This window comes from Lepidochelys kempii, chromosome 1 (assembly GCF_965140265.1).
Source record: "Lepidochelys kempii isolate rLepKem1 chromosome 1, rLepKem1.hap2, whole genome shotgun sequence".
In the NCBI taxonomy this organism is placed as follows: domain Eukaryota; kingdom Metazoa; phylum Chordata; order Testudines; family Cheloniidae; genus Lepidochelys; species Lepidochelys kempii.
The window spans coordinates 254,203,579-254,217,452 of record NC_133256.1 but is presented as its reverse complement, the minus strand read 5'-3'; the positions used below and the strand labels follow the sequence as shown (position 1 = coordinate 254,217,452).

The 13,874-nt window shown below is 40.9% G+C and overlaps 1 protein-coding gene across 5 annotated transcripts in view; it reads left to right on the top strand.

The window, feature by feature from the left end:
• The window catches only part of LARGE1 (LARGE xylosyl- and glucuronyltransferase 1), a 367,428-nt gene that overhangs the window by 200,066 nt on the left and 153,488 nt on the right, over positions 1–13,874 (top strand). For all 5 annotated transcript variants that reach the window (XM_073324696.1, XM_073324688.1, XM_073324713.1 and 2 more), the window contains exon 6: positions 12,517–12,688. In XM_073324696.1, coding sequence (XP_073180797.1) covers positions 12,517–12,688 — 172 coding nt within the window. The remainder of the gene's footprint in view (positions 1–12,516; positions 12,689–13,874) is intronic.

The following is a 13,874-nucleotide window of genomic DNA, read 5'->3' as shown; positions in this document are numbered from 1 at the left end:
TTTAAAATTAAAACATGACCTTTTGTTAATGTTTGCTGAATATACTACAAGGACTAAGCAAAGGCACTGCATTTTCAGAGGTGACTTGCAAAGAGAGTCATACTGGCACTTGTCCTGGTGAAATTGTTATTAGCAATAATCATATTTTTCATTCTTTGCTCTTCACTCATACAGAATTTGATCTCTCAGCGGGTTTTTCTTTTCCTGGTTTTTAACATATTTTTAAATTTACTTGAAAAGACAGGCATGAATTTCACTCATACCGAATTCTCACCTTCCCACTCCAAACCTTGTCTATTAACAAATACTAAATTAACCCAGTTTTGACAACGGTCTTGTTCTTGATTCCTTCTCCCCTTGAAGGAAATAGGAATTTTATAGTGGGAGTCAGATCAGCCCTCCACCACCCCCACTCTCTCCCCAAAAAAACAAATCCCCACCTCAGAGGGCTGTTGTGGTAGGGAAGGAGAGACTGTTGTGGAGCCAGCCTTGATCTGTATTAGTACCACGAGTACAAGGTATGTTTTCATGGGTCTGAGGAGGGGCATGGGAAAAATTCAATGCAGAACGAACTGCTTCTCCCTATGTGAATTTAAAAACACTGTGATTAGGAAAATGGCCCAGCTTTCTCTGTTAATTACATAAAGAAACATCCTCATCCAGGGTTAACCATTAGATTTTGTTCCCCCCCCCACCCCCCGTCCTTCATTTTAAGCTTTGTGTTGCTATTTCAAGTTGTTTTCCGACCCTGCTGAGTAAATTGATGATCACTAAAAACCAAACAGTATTTTCCTCCAATTTAATAGCAGTGTGATAACCACAGCTCTAACAGCCCTGTGCTAAATACAGGTTGGCTGCCAGAGCCCCAATTGGTAAATATATATATTTCTGTGCACAGCAGCAACAGAGCTATCAATAGTGTAATCCAAACAGGTGTGGACACAATTATCTACTTTCTGCAGCAAGATATCTGTCAGACTGAGCAAATGTAGTTTTGTTTAATGGAACTACTCTACTGTAATAGTTTGACTCTCATCAGAATTTCCAGTAGCATTTCCTAAGGCATATGTAGATGGAGTTACTCTTCATGGGCTACTTCAGCTGGCAAAGAATGTGGGTGTTTGTTTACTTAGCAACACTTGTCACTTTGAGTGGCACCTCTGCTCCATCGAGTGCAGTGCAGTTCATTTCTGAGTGCAATTCATGATAGTGGTTTTGACTCATAAAAAAAAAAAAAAAACCCTTTGAGTCTTGTGATCAGTGGCCACGATTTTCAAAAACAAGTATGTAAAGTTAGGCTTTTATATCTATGTATAAGCATCTAAGTAAGTAGCCTGAATTTCAAAAACACTGAACATCTGTTGAAGTCAACGGGAGTTGCTGGACACTTGGCACTTTTGAAATTCAGGCTATTTACTTATTAGGTGCCTACAAATGGACTCAGGAGCTTCAATTCACACTCCCATTTTTGAAAATCTTGATCAGCGTGTCCTGAATGGGGATCAGTTCCTTCCTTACATCCCAATCTGGCAGTTGAGATTATCTGTGATACTTGATCTGACAGTCCTTAGGCGTAGTGCTGCTAGGGCAGGGCATATTCAGTGGAGAGTTCTAGAATTTGTTTTCCACTGCAGCCTGTCGGAGCCTGAGTTTGACCTTCAGCCATGTTGCAAAGTTTTTATAGTCGGTCTTTTTCTTCAGAGGAAGAAATTTGAGAGCTTTTTTTTTTATTATTTTCCACTTTTTGGGGGCTGGGAAATTTTTTGGTGACATTGGCTTTTTATTTACTGAGAGAGATTTAAAATTGTATTATTCATGCACCTAGAAATGCTCTTGGCTTACGGTTAAGGCTAAGATTTTGTCATGGGTATTTATATTAAAAGTCACAGGCAGGATATGGACAATAAACAATAATTCATGGATTTGTTGAAGCCCAAGCCCCAGCACCACGGGGCTGAATTTGTGGAGGTCACCTAAAATCACAGAATCCATGACTGACTCGTAGCCTTACTCACAGAATACACTGAGAAAATAAATGAAGATCAAAGCCTTCATTTTTCTAGTATAAAGTGTTGAGGGCTGAGCAAGCATTGAAAACTCTCCATTGGCCAAAACTTTCAAGCTTTGTAACAGTACACAGGAAGCTCTTTGTGTACTGCCATAGATACTCTAGCATAGCCCCTTTATAAGTGACGTAGGGAAGAATTTACATTAAATAACATTTTAAAAAATTGTAGTTTACTGTGTGAAGTTTAATGGACATGTGCCAGAGCCTGCTATATGGGCTACATTCTGGTTGCCAAGGAAACTCAAAGGATACACAGGATTCTAGACACAGACTGCATATTCTAGAAGTTCTCCCAAGGGAAATAGCAATTGGCTATGGTTATTTGGGCAGAGGCATTGCTTGGAGAGGAATCAACATCACAGGCTCATCTGGTCAGTTGGCTGAAGAGGTGAGTGCTTTGCTTGCGGGCACAGTTATATCCCCCTCTTTACCCGGTAATAAATAACAGAACAGGTTGCAGGTTTGGCAGCTGAAGCTACATCTCCAACGCTCCAAGAGAAATCTGTGCAGCTCAGCATAATTTTGGTTTGACATTCCTATGTGTTCTTGAGTGTTAGCTTGTACAGTAATTCTCGTCTTCTTGTTCTTCAAATCCTAGTTCAATTTCCTTTCCCTAGGACGCTTACATCGAAACCAACACTAGTGTTAGACTTCATAAATAAAGTCTGTCTTTTCATGTTTTACCTTACTGTGTGAAAACTGCTCTGTTTTCTTTATATAGATAGCGATATACCAAAGGGGAGAAGTGAGAAGCTAGTATTGTGAGATCACAGTTGACGCACTCTCTTAATATGTAAGAGGGATCCAGAAGAATTCATGACCCTTAGCACTGGGAAGTTTTAAACACTTACAATCAGGAGTATACTGATATTTGGATGGGCCTTCAAACAGTTTTTAAATTGGGTCCCATGCTGCTAGACAATTTCACAGTGTACCTACAACCTGCCCTTTTTTCCTTTCTTAGTTGGGACCTCTATCCTAATCCACAATAACACTGTAACCCTCTCTAACTGGGACCTGCCCTTATTTTCTTTGTCCTCTCCCCTTGGTCGGTGCCCCCATTCCTCTGGTAGTCAAGATGTGGGTAGTGTCCCCAATTTATTCTGTTCCCAGCCACCTGTATCAGGGCCTGTTGGGAGCTTTTCAACTAGGGAGCTATTCCCAGTCCTCCCTTGGCCTTCACAGCAGCAGAAGTAAGAATGTTCTAGAAGGGGGAGGAGCTTTTTCTGGTTCTCTGCTGCTTCTCTCGTCCCATCCCCCCCCCCATTGACTAGAGAGCTCTTCCCTCCCCTACTGCACCAGGTCCCCTCTTTCCTCTCTTACTGGAAAGCCAGTCAGAGGCTGCTTTGTGACCCTCAATTTGGCTCCTCCCCTCATAGCTCGGCCCTATCCAAGCGCCTCAAAAGTAGCATTTACAATCCTGCTTAAACACCCTGATTCAGGAAAGCATCCCTCTTGAGAAGGGTGTGTAAGCATGTGTTTAAGTTTCATTGAACCCAGTGGGACTTAAGCAGGTGCTTTCCTTAATGAGTGCAGAATGTCTGCAGATTACTAGGGCTATGTGCTTCCTGCCTCTCATGCTCATTTAGATACTTCATTTAGAACTAGAGGGTAATCAATATCCATGAGGAAAAATCCGCAGGGAATCTCTTCTGTCAGCTATCTTTGAGGGGGTGAGGTGGGAGAGTAACCATTTTTTAAAATGATTGCTATAGTTCTCTGAGCTGGCACAGCACAAGGTTTAGCTTTGGGAGAGCTATTGTGAATGTTGATCTAGAGTGTACAAAACCAGACTCAAGCATCTTTGTGGAAGAAAAAATGTGACAGCTCCATGTGTGTGACTCTCTCTGAAATAGCAGCTGTCCTGAATTAACAGAGAGGACCCTGCAGATTTGCAAATGGGGCTTATTTTATTCTGAGGCCTTGTGGTCTACATTAGGCTTATTTGCTTAACATTTTGCAACAGTGGGAGCAGTGGGGGAGACAGGATGTCTGTTGGCATGATGTTTCATCCACCTTCTTTTTTCAGATATGGTCTCAACGTGGTTAAACATGCTTTTGAGGCAACAGTTTACACTAGCACTGTATTGGAAATAATTTTCCTAATAATTTTATTCATGTTTACCCCAATTCATCGCTCCTTTACCAGCCCAAAGGCCACTTGGTGTTGGTTACAAACAAAATACAAGTATATATGCCTATATTCTATACCCTAGCAACAATACAGTTATAAGAACTGGCCAAAATACTTAACAACAGGTAGAGGCCCTGGCGACACCTTCCTGTCATAGTGTGATTCCAGAGGTGTAAGGGAAAGCTCTGAAAAAGAAACCCATGAACAACCTTGCTTTTCATATACTATAACAAACAAGTGATGTCACTGCTGTTTATCGGACCTTTGCTAAACCTAGATGAGTGACTTTAGGGCTGAACCTTGTTCCCTTCAAGGTTTTCTTCTTATCTCAGTTTGTCATATTTTTCCTCTAGTTACTGGATTAAGCAGTTCTTTTCAAAACAAGTTTATACTTCTCTACCCCGATATAATGCGGTCCTCGGGAGCCAAAAAATCTTACTGCGTTATAGGTGAAACCGCGTTATATCGAACTTGCTTTGGCCTCAAGCATTTCCGTTATTAATAGTCACTTTCTGACCCCTGACTGACCCCTCAGAACCCCCCACCCATGCAACCCCCCCGCTTCTTGTCCCCTAACCACCCACTCCAGAGACCCCCGCCCCAACCACCCCTCACAAGACCCCACCCCCTATCTAAGCCCACCTGCTCCTTGTCCCCTGACCACCCACTCCAGAGACCCCCGCCCCAACCACCCCTCGCAAGACCCCACCCCCTATCTAAGCCCACCTGCTCCTTGTCTCCTGACCGCCCCCTCCAGAAACCCCCCCCATCCCTAATCACCCCCAGAACCCCACCCCCTACCCAACCCCCCTGCTCTCTGTCTCCTGACTGCCCCGACCCCTATCCACACCCCCGCCCCCTGACAAGCCCCCCCGGGACTCCCATGCCCCTGTCCCCCGACTGCCCCGCTCCCAGAACCTCCAAATCATCCAACCCTCCCTGTCCCCTGACTGCCCCCCAAGATCCTCTGCCCCTTATCCAACCCCTCGGCCCCGGCCCGGCACCCTTTACACACCACTCAGAGCATCGTGTCGGAGCCAGACATGTTGATCCGCTGAAGCGCGCAGCCCCGCCCCCCAGAGTGCTGCTTTACCGCGTTATATCCGAATTCGTGTTCTATCAGGTCACGTAATATCGGGGTAGAGGTGTATAACTAATTATTTACTGCACCTGGTACCCAGTTAGCCATGTTTTCCCAACCCAAACCTTAAATAAGATAACACTGGTATTTCAAGGGTCACTACAAGTTTAACCCAAACAATCCTCCTTTCTCATGATTTTTTTTCCATTTGGTCACATGCTTTCATCCTATTCCTCATGCTAATATCCAAACTCAATTTAGAGCCATAGTTCTCTCAGATCTAATGTGGGTCTATATTCCTAGACCTAGACACACTGACCATTGTTCCTACTGCTGGAGAATCTTGTTTTTACATTGCTCCTGCCCTTCCTTGATTGTCATTCTGAAGGTTGAAGGCAATCTGGCTGAAAGCGATCATGAAATGATAGATTTGATGATTTTAAGGAAAGGAGGGAGTGGGAGCAATAGAATAAGGACAATGGACTTAAAAAAAAAAAAAGAAGACGACGACTTTTACAAACTCAGAGAACTGGTAGGTAACCTCCCATGGGAAGAAAATCTTAGGAAAAAAAGGAGTTCAGGAGAGCTCGCAGTTTCTATACAAAATCATATTAAAGGTGCAACTGCAAACTATCCTGATGCAAAGGAAAGCTAAGAGGAATAGTAAGAGGTCAATATGGCTCCATCAGGTGCTCTTTCATTACCTGAAAATAAAAAAAAAGAATTCTACAAATAGTGGAAATATGGTCAAATTGCACAAAGATGAGTACAAGAGATAACACAAGCATGTAGGCACAAAATCAGAAAAGCTAAGGCACAAAACAAATTTACCTGGGAAGGGACATAATAAATGAAGGAAAATGTAGACCTACTATTTAGTGGGGAAGGAGAGCTAATAACAGACAACATCAAGAAGGCTGAGGTATATTTTGCTTCAGTCTTCACTAAAAAGGTTAATTATGACCAGATACTTAATATAATTAACATTAACAGTGAGCAAGAACTGCAAGTCAAAATAGGGAAAGAACAGGTTACAGACTATTTTGATAAGTTAGATGTATTCAGGTTTGCAGGGCCTGATGAAATGCAACCTAGGGTATTTACAGAACCATGTGAAACAATCTCAGAACCATTCATAGATTCATAGATACTAAGGTCAGAAGGGACCATTATGATCATCTAGTCTGACCTCCTGCACAACGCAGGCCACAGAATTTCACCCACCCACTCCTGCGAAAAACCTCTCACCTATGTCTGAGCTATTGAAGTCCTCAAATTGTGGTCTAAAGACTTCAAGGAGCAGAGAATCCTCCAGCAAGTGACCCGTGCCCCATGCTACAGAGGAAGGCGAAAAACCTCCAGGGCCTCTTCCAATCTGCCCTGGAGGAAAATTCCTTCCCGACCCCAAATATGGTGATCAGCTAAACCCTGAGCACATGGGCAAGATTCACCAGCCAGATACTACAGAAAATTCTTTCCTGGATAACTCAGATCCCACCCCATCTAACATTATCTTTGAGAATTCATGGAGGACATAGGACCTGTCATTAGAAGGAGGGCAGGGAGAAAGACGATCTGGGGAATTATAGACAGTCAGCCTAACCTGGAAGAATACTGGAACAAATTATTTAACAGTCAGTTTGTAAGCCACTAGGATAATAGGGTTATAAATCATAGCCAGTATGCATTTGTCAAGTGCCAAACATACCAAATTAACCTAATTTCCTTCTTTGACAGGATTACTGACCTAGAGGATGGGGGGAAAGGTGCAGAGGTGATAGCCATATCTTGGTTTTAGTAAGGATTTTCACACAGTCCCACACATCATTCTCATAAACAAATTAGGGAAATATGGTCTGGATGAAATTACTATAAAGTGGATGCATAACTGGTTAAAAGATGTAATCAAAGATTAATTATCAATGGTTTGCTGTCAAAGTGGGGGGACTTATCTAGTGGGGTTCCTCAAGAGTCTGTCTTGCATCTCGTACAGTTCAATATATTCATTAACAACTTGGATAATGGAGTGCAGAATATGCTTATAAAATGTAAAGATGACTCAAAGATGGAAGGGATTATAAGCACTTTGGAGGACAGGATTAGAATTCAAAACAACCTTGACGTATTGGAGAATTGGTCTGAAATCAACAAGATGATATTCAATAAGGACAAATGAAAAGTACTACACTTAGGAAGGAAAAATCAAACTCCCAATTACAAAATTGGGAATACGGGCTAGGTAGTAATACTGCTGAAAAAGATCTGGGGGTTATGGTGGATCACAAATTGAAGATGAGTCAACAATGTGATGCGGTTGCTAAAAAGGCTACTATCTTTCTGGAGTGTATTAACAGTGGTACTGAATAAATAATTGTCCCATTCTACTGGGCACTAGTGAGTCCTCAACTAGAGTGCTATCTCCAGGTCTGGGTCTCACACTTTAAGAAAGATGTGGACAAATAGGAGAGAGTCAAGAGGAGAGCTACAAAAATAAGAGGGTGGACTTGATAATTCTTCCAAGTATGTTAAGGGCTGTTATAAAGAGGACGGTAATCATTTGTCCTCCAAGTCCACTGAAGGTTATAGTAGTAATTATAGTAGTAATTGTTTTAATCTGCAACAAGGGAGGTTTAGGTTAAATAATAGGAATAACTTTCCAACAATAGGGATAGTTAAGTACTGGAATAAGTTTCCAAGGGAGGTTTCAGAGTGGTAGCCGTGTTAGTCTGTATCAGCAAAAACAATGAGGAGTCCTTATGGCACCTTAGAGACACGTATTAATTTCCCTCTATTGTTACTCACACCTTCTTGTCAACTGTTTGAAATGGGCCACCCTCATTACCACTACAAAAAAGATTTTTCCTCCCTTGGTATTCTACTGTTGAAAATAGCCTACTTTAATTGAATTGCCTCGTTAGCACTGACCCCCCATTTGGTAAGGCAACTCCCATCTTGTCATGTACTGTGTATATATACCTGCTACTGTATTTTCCACTCCATGCATCTGATGAAGTGGGTTTTAGCCCATGAAAGCTTATGCCCAAATAAATTTGTTAGTCTCTAAGGTGCCACAAGGACTCCTCATTGTTTTTTCCAAGGGAGGTTGTGGAATTCCTGTAATTGAAGGTTTTTAAGAATATGTTACACAAACACTTGTCAGAGATGGTCTAGGTATAATTGGCCCTACCTTTGTGCAGGGGGCTGGACCAGTTGACCTCTCAAGGTACCTTCCAGTCTTACATTTCTATGATTCTATAATTCCTAGCATCCTCTTAGTTGGTAACTGTATAATTTACAGAATATATCACCACCTCCCTTTCAGTCACGTCTTTTACAGTCCCCCTGCTTTCCTACTTGTTCTGTATCTTCTGGGGATATTGGTTGCTATGGAACTGACTGATACTACATGTAAGGTAAAATGATTCTCAAACATAATGTAACTGGGTCATTTTTTGTGATGTTAAAAGTCAAGGTGATTTGTAATCTGCAGCAAAATATTTGTACAAATAAAAGAGTCTATTTTTGTCACACGTTATCTGAAATGTAGGGGATGTCTTGTAGGTTGCAGAATTTTACAAGAATCTGTGGCCAGGAAACCTTACTTAACTTTAATTCTGTCCTTAACTTTTAAGTGCTTGTCTTTGCAACCTTTATGTTCTAATTAATGTTTTTTCCATGTGAATATATAAAACATACAGAGAGAAAGAATACATGATTGTGTTGTGCAATATAAAGAGGTGGTCTTGGCACAAATTTGGAATGGACACATTACTCGTGGATGGTGAAGCCATGAGCAAATTATGCCGCTCATCCCAGAAATAGCTCTGATGGTGTCAGAGGGAATCTCATCCAGTTTTTAGGAGCAGTTTGGTGACCTTGTTAAAGGTGAATACGAGGAATTGGTGGAGATATCCAGGACTCCTATTTGTGGCATAGAGAACTCTACATCAGAAAAATACATTGCACCCACAAGCTTTATCATTAATTACCAAGTCATACTTGTGGATATCCAGTTTAATGGATAAATGTAAAATGCCGAACCAGCTCTGAGGGACCACTTGGACTGAGGAATACTCATGTCATTTTCAGTGATCCTTCGAAATGGCATAGGTTTCAGTGCTGTGGGACTGTCATTTCTCAGTGCCAAATCTGAACGAATTACCAGGCAAAGAGTCTCATCCCTACATTGACACATGACAGCAATATTAGAAATTGGGTGGAATCCTGAATGCAAAGAAATTAGCAGCTCCTGGAAGGTGACACTTGTGATTCTCACCACCTTTTTCCTTCCCTGCTTGTCTCTGCGTATATATGAATCCTCTGACCCCCTGCCGTATTAGTCTTATTTGCATAAGCATATTATGAGGTACTGTAGTGCAATATTGCATTTTCACTAATTAGACTAGGGACATACTATCTAAAATTAATAACATCGGAATAGATGATATTATGTTCATGAAAGCAAGCCTGAATCTTTAAAATTGCATTAACCCTTTTATCCCACTAGTATAGGTGGAGAGCTGGTTCCCATGTTCAGATTGGGCAGGTGCTTCAGGCACAGGACCCAGGATAAAATCCAAATTTGGGGTTGGGGATATTCCTTTACCAACAGCATCATGTGATGGTCCATTCCCCATGACACCATACAGAGGAGAGAACTGGCCCAACAAATGGTTTTGAGTATAAGTCTGATTTTAGGGTTGGAATCCCAATTAATCTCTTGGTTCTACACAGCTCTTCCTGGTAAAAAAACAAAAACAAAAAACAGTAATTCTGAAAAACACTTAAGGTTCATTTATATACCTACAAAATTACCTACTGTATGTGTGTGTCTAGGTAAGAAAGAAACTAGATTTCTTTACTAAGCACTGTAGCTTGGTAATGCACAATATGACAATGGCAAGAGAGAAAAGATGAGGTAAGGAAGTGGACTATTAAAGCCAGTTTTTTTACAACATGGCTTGTGTTTGTGTATCTGTAGTGACTTGCTCACTAAGGCCCTTACTCTAGTTTTTCTTATGATGATTTATGCCAAGGTAAGATCAGAATCCGTCGCTGAGTGTTTTGTGCACTATCACTTCCATGTGCAAATGGTAGTGCATAACCGTGTAAATCCTATTTGTGAGAGCAAATGAGTTTTGTGCATGTACATTTGATTGCATCTGTGTGCAAGTGACAGTGCTAAAAAAATAGTGTGTATGCAAGTGATTGCACATATAAAGTTTCATGCATACAAACAGAAGCTAGGCTGAGGTCCCTTCAGAAAAAAACCTTCATTTTCATTTAGTACTGTTCAAATTTCACTCACTTTGGGACTTGTTTTGAGACCATATGATGATATTTCTTACCTTACTGCCTAAAATTTTAATGGGACAGGTTGCTTCAGTATCTGCCATCTGCACAGGGGTGTAAAGGTCTGTCTGTGGTGCTGAAAACTGATAGGGCACAGCTTTCATCTATATTCTGTTTTAAAGGGAATGGAGCAGGTCATCTTATATCAGCAGAGCTCTAGTTATAGTGTAAATCAAACTTGTACTGTATATTAGAAGAGAAATGCATTATAGCAGTCCAGCCTAAGCAGCTATTCCTAGCCTTTCCTCTCCCACTTATCCAAATTCCAAGTCATGTTCAGGCATTTGTTTTGCAATGGAAAGGTTTTTCCGAGGGGGAGGAGAAATTGGCTCTTCTATGCAAAAAATATCTCCGATAGTAATTCAGAGGTGCTAGTGAAGTGATCTGAAACAATAAAATAAACCTGATCACTGTTAGAAATAAGAGAGAGCTTTATACATGTCTGCCTGGTGCTAACTTCTTCAGCGCTTAGCATGCTGGCAAATTCTGAATCCATCCGTGCCCAGGCCTCCCACAGTCAAAATTTTAACTGAAGCAATGGGAGCCATGCTTGAGTGAAAACTGAGTGAAGACTTCAGGACTTAGTGAATGCTCTGTAAGACATTAGACAGGAGGAACATCAGACATGAGACTAAGGTAAAATTTTCAAAAGCATGTGACTTAAGAGCCAAAGTCCCATTTTCAAATGTGGCTTTTGGCATTTAGGAACCTATGTCTTATTGAAAACCTGAAAGATGCATTGACTATGTCTACACTATAAGCGCTACGGTGACTACAACAGTGTAGATGCTTCCTACAGTGATGAAAAGAGTTGTTCTGTCAATGCAGGTAATGTACCCCAAGAGATGGTAACTAGGTCAACAGAAGTATTCTTCTGTCACCCTAGCCAGGTCTGTATCAGTGCTTAAATCATTTGAACTATGGTGTTCCGGTGTTGAATTTTTTCACATACCACCTCCACGTGGTGTAAGTAGGTCAACCAATATTTTAAGTATACACCAGACCTTAGGAACCTGAGTGTCTTTCACTTTTAAAAATGAGATTTTGGTTCCTAAGTCACTTTAGGTACTTTTGAAAAAATTACCTGAGACTTTGTGGAAAGGCTTTGAATTTTGTCCCATTTTTGGTCAAAAAGTTTCAAATTTTTGTTGAAAATTTTTGAAATTCCATCCTTTTCCTCCTCATTTTTGACCAGTTCTGTATGATGCCACATGACAGCAGTTAGGAGTGATAAGAACTGGAGTGAGATGACATTTGGTAGGAAGGCCTTTGTCAGCTTTCAGAGTAAAGGGTTATACCAGTTTCTTGTCCCATTGTTCCCAAGTGACCAACATTTTGAAATGTGGACCTGTTGACCAACATAAGACCTCCAAACCCCGCTAAATATAAAGAGATGGAAAAGCATTTGTTCTGTCTTCTCAGAGTTGGTCGTTTCTGGGAATGGCAAACAGAATTGTTTCGCTTTGGTCTGAAAATGAAAGCAATGTAAAATACACTTGGGGTTTTGGATTAAAAGTGTATTTTAATTTTACCAAGACACACACACTTTCTCGTAAAAGGATTCAACAAGGTTGGAAAGGCTGGTTTAATTTTAAGTATATTCAGTGAAGCTGGGGCCTCAAAGAACTTACTTTTTGATTCAAGCTTTTAGAAACTTTAGTACATTTCTGATGTTGGCTTAAAAACAGCATTTCAGATGTCTGCTCAAGGCTGCCTCCATATGGTTCTATTATAGCTGGCCCCCAATAGTAGTTCTTCCCCCATTGCAAGAACTAGCGTCAGGAAGATTTTGGAAACTTGTATCTATAAAACAATATGTCTCTAATGAAGCTTGTTTTTCACCCCTTCTCTTCCTTCCCCCACTCCTTTTTTTCCCGTTAGTCGGAAGTATCCTGGATCCCCAACAAACACTACTCTGGGATTTATGGGTTGATGAAGCTGGTTCTGACAAAGACTCTCCCTTCCAGTCTCGAGCGAGTCATTGTCCTCGACACAGACATAACCTTTGCCACTGACATTGCTGAGCTATGGGCCGTCTTTCACAAGTTCAAAGGTATTCTAATGCCATTTTTAATGCTTCTTTTGTAAACTAAACTGGGGGAAAGCTGACATTTATTTTTAAATACTTCTTCTCTTGCGGTTTCTGGTGTTTGAATATGTGTACTCTGCTTGGTACTTTTCTTCACAACAATGCAGGCTCAGTTGTCAACACTCATTTGGAGCTGTTTTGTTCTTCCTATTATTTTGGTGGTGGTGGGGAGTTCAGGAATAAGGTGGATAGTGGGGAGAGGAATTATTACCTGCTGTAATGTAATTCTAGGCAACTTTAAATGTTTAACACTCAAATAACCTCATTATTTCATATTATTTTTATTAATAAATCCAAACAGATTGTTTTAAACATAGCCTCTATTTGTTATCACTGCAAATGAGGAGAACCTACTTGGAGTGATGCAAGGGAGGACGGATTATTGCCTGCAATTATGTGAATGAAAGTAAAATATTTCCTGCTTCTGTTAATAAGTTGATAGAGGCATCTGCTGGATATAAAGTGTCTGGAGTAGATTCCTTCACTCCTATTCACTGCCATTACCTCCCTGAAGTCTGTCACATAGTTTGACAAGGAGAGAGCCATTTTCAAAGCAAATGGATAAGGAGGGGCTAGCCACACAACTCCCATTAAAAACTGTAGCGCTCAGTGACTTTGGACTCCTGTTTTCTCTCCCACAGGAATCTACCAAGTTTATAACTCCTGCGGCACCACGCTCACTCTTTAAATATTGAAACCTTCTTTTTTGTTGTTTGATATTTTTCTTCTCTTCAGACTGTCCAGGAGGGATAGCTACCACTTGTTCTCAGATCACAGAGAGATTTGATTCTTTAATGGAGCCACGAATTTCCAGCATGCTTGACATCTGTATTTATAAAATCAATCTTTAACAATTATTTTAGGCTTCTCTAGTCCATTCCTCAGTTTTCTTATTAGTCTTCTCAAAATAACTTGGAAAAGACCTCTTTGGGACAATTCAGAGTGTTCCTGAGACAGTACTTAGCACAACGGCAGTTGTTAAGGGAAGTTATCTCCTCTGTAGGAGTCTGACACCACATCCTTTCCATCCCGGAGGGCAATTTTAGAGCTATCGATTCTCTTGGTAGAAATGTTCAGACACCAATTATTGGCTAGAAATGGCTGTTGGAAATCTCGTGATAATTTCATCTGATGTTTCAGCAAGTAAAAG